This window comes from Hippocampus comes, unplaced genomic scaffold, assembly GCF_001891065.2.
Source record: "Hippocampus comes isolate QL1 unplaced genomic scaffold, H_comes_QL1_v1.1 scaffold36, whole genome shotgun sequence".
NCBI classification, from domain to species: Eukaryota; Metazoa; Chordata; class Actinopteri; order Syngnathiformes; family Syngnathidae; genus Hippocampus; species Hippocampus comes.
In genome coordinates this window covers 3,738,979-3,745,938 of record NW_017805695.1, presented here as the reverse complement: position 1 = coordinate 3,745,938, position 6,960 = coordinate 3,738,979, and the positions used below count along the sequence as shown (strand labels likewise).

The 6,960-nt window shown below is 40.4% G+C and overlaps 1 protein-coding gene across 3 annotated transcripts in view; it reads right to left on the bottom strand.

Annotated features, from left to right (window-relative positions):
- inpp5a (inositol polyphosphate-5-phosphatase A) overlaps positions 1 to 6,960 on the bottom strand; it is a 182,477-nt gene that overhangs the window by 144,633 nt on the left and 30,884 nt on the right. For all 3 annotated transcript variants that reach the window (XM_019882042.1, XM_019882043.1, XM_019882040.1), the window contains exon 2: positions 4,395 to 4,436. In XM_019882042.1, the coding sequence (XP_019737601.1) occupies positions 4,395 to 4,436 (42 nt within the window). The remainder of the gene's footprint in view (positions 1 to 4,394; positions 4,437 to 6,960) is intronic.

Below are 6,960 nucleotides of genomic sequence, written 5' to 3'. Positions count from 1 at the left end.
GTGGTAAACTTGACCCCGTTCCAGCTTTTTTGGAACACGTTGCAGCCATAAAATTTTTTGTTAATTATTATTTGCTAAAAAATGTCATGTTTCTCAGTTTGAACATGAAATATCTTGTCTTTGTAGTGCAGTCAATTAAATATAGGTTGAACATGGTTTGCATAACAATGTATTCTGTTTTCATTTACCAATATATGAAGCACAACATCCTGACTTCATTGGAATTGGGTTTGTATACTGTAATAGGCATGAACCTCCACTGAAAAACGACGACGCGAGCTTGACAGTTAATTACTGTATGTGAAATCATCCTACGTACAGTCAGCAATATAAGATTACTATGATGCTTGGAAAGGCAATGTTACATGTACTTTAAAAGGAAATCCCTCCACCCTGCAGCAATATGTGCAAGACCGGGATTAAAATTGAACTAATCTGAGATCTACTACGCTGTACCAGTTAAAATAAAGTCAGAGACGTCGCCTAACTATGTCAATATGCTTTAACCCACATATTATTTCCCTGTGGCAATATTTGGCATCATGAGACATGGTATTCAAGTTTCCACTTAAGGCAAAATAGAGTGACGTCATTCAAGCATTGTGTGTTCAAGGTGAGTCGGATCACCACCAATGGGGAGCTGGTCCCTGGTCTACATTTGGTTTACGGTCCAAACTTGTTTAAATAATTGAGGAAATGAACAGCAACTAAAGAAAAGTGCAGGCTGTATATTTTTTTTCGTATACACATCAGGATTTTGACCAGTTAGCATCCAAACAGAGCTCTGGAGAACAAAAATGCAATATTTGAAAAGGGGTCTCAAAGAGGAGTTTTCTGAGATATTCGGGAATTTTAAATTGTGTAAGTGGTCTGGTGCGGGGGTGGTGGTTGGCATTTGTCTCCTAATCTGCATTTTATTTGGTTCTTAGACTTTAAAACAGTTCCCAGGTGTCTTAATAACGTGCGTGACATGCTTTCAGCAAAATACCCCAAAGGTGAAGAATCATAGATGTGTAGCATATGTTCTCAATTATAGACAATATGTCTATATATAGTTTGTCCCGCCGTCATCCACTCGGGGCCAATGGTGAGTCTGGCTTTTGCTGAGTGTGAAGACCAGCGGACTGGATCTTCCCGGGCAAGACTGGGAATTCCAGCCACCATGAGGCTGTTTCCCCGCCCCCATCGTACAGCACCAAGAGCACAGCAACTCACAGCTTGCTTCTACTTGTGGAAGCAAAACCCAAAGCATGGGAAAATAAAAATCTTTTTAAGTCAGGAACGCATACATTTACATGAGTATGAAGCACATACTCCATCTCAGCCTGTCGATGCAATAGCGGGGAGGCACGCATTGTAATATGTTTTGTTTCCTGGCTTGGTTTGTCATGTTCACAGAGTGTCTGAAATGCTGATTAATTGCCACATAAATTCATATGTGCATTTCTACTCTAGTACATTAGAACCTGTGAAAATGTAAAAGCGATTTGCACAATATTTTGGCATTATTCGTCACTTTCCCCTCCACAAAATCAAAAATACTGTGCGACATCATTTTTTTTCTTCTGGTTGAACTGGACAATAGTAGGAATGTGAATATGAATGTTGGTGCTAATTGGTCAGAATTTTCGGATATTTAGTGATGCTAAACCTTTGTTCCAGCACCAAAGCCAGAGAGAGAGGCAGCCCGCAATCTCCCGTGGCTTGTCGAGGCAGAATTAGCTTTCGACAGCTGAACAGACAAGGTTTCTTTTTTTTCCCCAGACAATGGTCTTTTTTTTTCTTTTTTTTTTTTTTTTTGGTGAAGAGAAAAACTCTTAGCTCGATGACAGTTTCGGCTGTCACTTCAGCCTTCATCTGAGATGTCACTCCTTCCTGGGGACGTGTTTTAAAAACAACTGACCGGTTCCGGAAACATACAAAATAAGGCTCCCCGACCTTGTCAAGACTGAGCACCCGCCATCTGCGAGTGGGCTGGGCCGTGTGCATCAATTTTGAAAATATAGCTGTGAAACAAGCCCCGGAGGTTTGCTTGTCGAAATTTCAACGTTTAACTTGGAAATTACTTAGAGCCTCGAACATGCCGTGATGAGGCTTACCCTTCAGCCGAATGTGGCCGTTTCAAGCACCTCATTTTCTGATCGGCGGTTGAGAGTACCTCATAGAAAAAGTAAATCAAGCTAATTCTGACAGATTTAAATTGAATATATAACGACCTATGAACAATTCAGTTTACGAAAAGCTTCTCAGAACGCATTGCGTTTGCGTATCTTGGTGTCTTATCAAAGAAAACAGGCAGATATGACAGAAACTACTCACTCAAACTACTCCTCAATCTGTTTTAGGTCAGCCATGGAAAGGCAAATTGTGCTATTTTCAGAGGTTGAAGTGGGCCTAAATAGAGATGTCCACATGCATTTTGGAGCCCATTTATCCCCATTTGACGAAACAGTATGAGTGATGTATTTACAATGATTTTGAATGGAAAAATAATCTCTAGTCCCTACGTTGACTCTCACCAAGACATGGAGGGAGCATGTTAGTGAAAAATGGATCATCCCAGCCGGATGATAGCTTTGTGTTGAAACCAACCAAATATAAAAGAAAAATATCATCTCAGAAGCTTCTGTAAATTAAACTGCTAATGGAAACGCATCAATGTGACTTGGTTTTATTGAGCACAGACAAATAATCCTTCAGCATAGCAACCCTACCGTTTGCGCAATGCTGTTGACACAGACACAGCTTCAGTCAAAAAACACGTATATCCTGTTTATACACACACACACACACACACACACACACACACACACACACACACACACACACACACACACACACAGCATATAAATACATACACATTTCATACATATTCACACACACACACACACACACACACACACACACACACAGTAGTGATAGATGTGATTAGATCGGTCTCATCGGACCATAAAATTTCTCAAACACTCAAATACAGAAATTATGTTTTTATGGTCTAATATAACCAAGACTGAATTGTTTGGCTGAATTTTTTTTTTTGTTTTTTAAGGTATGATTGGAGCAAACACAAGCATGCTCATCACCGAAAGAACACCATCACAAGACTTGAAGCACACTGGTGGTTGTGTCATGCTTTTGGGCTGTTTTTCTTCAGCTGGAACAAGGGCCTTAGACAAAGTGGAACAAATTAAGATCACTTTGATACAGCAGTCTGTGTAAGCGCAAAACCTCTCTGCTACTACTAGAAAGCAAAACAAAGTCCAGGATATGCATACTAGACGATTTGACATTTATGTGGGGTTAATCAGAGGCACTTTAAAAGGTGGCCGTTGAGCACTGACTCAGAGGAGTTTGAATATGAGTGAGGGGTTCAATTTGAACACAACCACATCCCAGTTAAACGAGGTTGTGCACACTTTTACAACCACATTATATCAGTTTGTTTTTTGAATTCCACTCTAGAAGATATTTTTTAATTGAATTGTACAGATTATAGATCACATTAAATGGTAGAAAAGGTTTTTGAATGGTTTATCTTGGTCACATTCTTTTCTATCACAAAAACAGCCCTTTCACAACAGGCGTGTAGACTTTTCAACATCCACAATACATTCAGAGACACTAGATTTTTGATTTGTCTCACATCCCAAACTCCAGTGGAAAGAGTTGTGGTTAGTCAAAGCTTGTATGGAGATAACGCGGTCAGACAGATTTACATTAAATGTGGAGTCAAAGCAGATGTATGAATGGGAACTTGGCTTTTTAAGTGTTTCCATACAAAAAATGGCATTTCTAGAGTTCCTGCTCACACATTTGGCGTGAATAATACAACCAAAAACATCTTTGTGAGCTGCCTGTTTCTAAAAATGTGCTGAGAGAAAGCCAATCAGAAAGAGAGAGGACTGCTCCCTCTTAACAGGGCACATTTAGCCAGGATCATTACTGAAGAGTGTTAAGTGCATTGTACTCATAATTCTTGATCTTTTGGGGTATTTGGGCAAAAGCATATCACAGACATGTAATAAAGACAACCTCTGAAATTTGAGGGGGAAAACAATAATAAAAACATGACATTAGCTTTCCTCAAAATGAGCATATATCTTCATCTGACTCCCAACAAAGGTCAACTCAAAGTTGTGTGGGGTGGGGCCTTTAATTTGTGGTTAAAGTCACGGCTGTGTTAAAATTATAGTAACTTTCCATCTCTTTGAAAATGCAAATACTGTACTCCTATGGAGGAAATTATTACTCCATTATGTAGACAAAGCTAGCTTTAACAGAATGTATAGCTGAGGCTAAAGGTTTCAGAGCCAATCAATTGTTCCATGCCAAACCTAAACATGTCTCGCTTGTGAGACAAAAATGCTAACTGGGTCAAGGCCAGACATACATACCTGGTAAAACTCCCTCAGCCATGTTTTCTGAAGATTTTCAGGCTGCAAGGAGAAGAAACAAAATGTTACACAAGTTGAAAATACTGTCATATCAACATCCATGCAATGATGTTCGTGATTTTCTAATTGGGGTAAAAATGAAGCAGGATTACAAAAAAGCAAAGGGCTAATTCTAAAGAGGGATTTTTTTTCTATCCCCATTTAAATTGTAAAGGATTTCTTTTGGCAGGTAAGAAACTTGTTGGTGCAAAGAGGGGAAAAAAAAAGCAACGGAAAATGTGCAGTTCCTGACATCGTTCATGGTCAACTACTCAAGTTAAGCCATCAAGCTTCCTCCCGCCATCTATTTTACCTTATTTTGCTATGCTTGTATCATCGTTCCGTCCCCTCTCCTCCACTTTAAAAGGCTATTCTGAGAACTGGACTTCATTTCCACTGTGCTACGGGAAAAGAGACAGGGCCCTGGGCTGTCTCCTGTACCATTTAAGGACAGAACTCGCTCTGTCGATAACTAGGCCTGACGAGCGGCAGTTGTGTATACATGCATGCGTGCGTTTATGTGTGCGTGTAGACATGTCTATGCTCACTTGCTAACTATTCTAGTTAACAAGGTAGTGGCCACATACTTGGATTCAGTGGCGGTGTTTTATGAAATTGGAATCATCAATTTCCAACATCATCTATTCTCTTCATTCCATAGCATTTATCTTAGCTGGATTGCATCCCGTACTTGTATGTGGATGGAATTTTTGTCAAATTAGATTTAAGCCTTGATCCGCACTTGCTAATTTAACGAAAAAAAAACGTACCAGCAATGGGACTGTTTCCTTCAACCACTCAAATTTGAAATGTGTCCTTTCAGAGCCAACCGGCTACCCCCAATGCCGTCAGAATGTTTTTTTCACTTTGAGTTGGTCAGAGCTAAACGTGTTCCAGACAACTTGGAGAGGCAAAACATTTCGGGAGCAATGTGCTTGCAATAATGCATTTCATAATCAGCATGTCGAGTGGGTACGATGTGTGTGCATGGGGAGGGGGTTATGTTTTTGTCATATTATTCGATAAATACTGCATCAATTCTGAACTGCTCCAGATGATGGACATGGCAACGTTGTATTTCGTGTGGTATTGATGATTTCTACGATTGTGACGTGGTAGTGTAGGTATTAAGAGGTTGCTTAAGTGTCAGTTAAGTCCCCACTGGAGGCCTCTGTACGATATAAACGGCTAGCCACTGCTTAGACTTTATTCCAGTATGAAGCCCACCCAAGCACGATGTCCCAATATCTTAATGTGGTTTACCTTACTCCTCATAGAAACAAATTAAGTCAAACTGCTGAATATTTGCTTGTGTCAACATCGCAAGGCGCTCCAGTAGGTGACCAAGATGATAATGTTCTGACTGGATACATACCCGATACATACCTCTCAAAGATCTTAAGTAAAAACTAAATAAGGTTGATGTTCATGATCGCGACACAGATCTCAAGGATTCATGATGGATTAATACATTTCGATCACAGATATATTTGATAACGTAATGCTTGGTGGCATGGAAGAAATGGGACACAGAAATAGGGAAGTGTAGTACCTGTGGAACAGTCAATTTGGTCCACATAACATTCACGGTTGTGCAAATGAGCAATAGGGCTGTGCCATATCTCAACAATAGTCCCCAAACCACACTGCATTGATTTAAGAAGCTTGAATTCATCAATTGTTAATTGGAATGGATAATGAGGGGGCGAGAGATTCCTACCTCTATCCAAGGGTAAAACTACAAAATAACACAGGCACGCTCTCGTGAGACTACAACGACACCAACATTAATAAATGTCGCTTCACACTGCATCCCTAAAATGCTGACATTTTCGCGGGTACAATTGACCAAACTATCTACAGTCTTAGCAAGTCTGTTTGTGTGTGCATGCACCATCATCCAAGCTTCAGCCTGATCCGACAGCACATACTGTAGGTCTATATAAGGACATGAGCACTGGACCTTGTCATTAGTCACACGAACAGAGGACGAGAAATAGAGGGCAAAAATAAGACAGAGACAGAGTCATGAAAATGTTAAAATGAGTAAATTATCACCTGAATTACCAGCTCACAATTCCTTTCACTTGTAAAGTGCTTTTAAATATCACACGAATGTAAGTCAGTGCTCAGGCGTAGAAAAAAAAGTAGTGTGTTTCCGGTAACCCGACCGACCGAGAATTTCTAGGTCGAAAAAAAACTTTACGGTCTGCATTTTTTTCAAACAACCATCTACATTTTTGTGTAGAGGGTTTGCATCGGTGCAAACTCTCGCGATATTCACGTTGAGCGGGTGTGTCGTTTGCCCTGTCGTCTGTCAACAACATTGAAACATGGCGGCGGCCGCGATCTCCGACAACAGTTTCAACCGCGTTTTCTGTGTTACAGTCGCAAGCTCGCACTGTAATGTTAAGAAAATAGCATCCATTGATGTAACGAAAAAAATTCAGCGAACTATTTGATGAACACCACGGGCCGAGTAAAAACCGAGGGCGGAGGAGGACGGCGGATTAGGACGGCGGCGGAG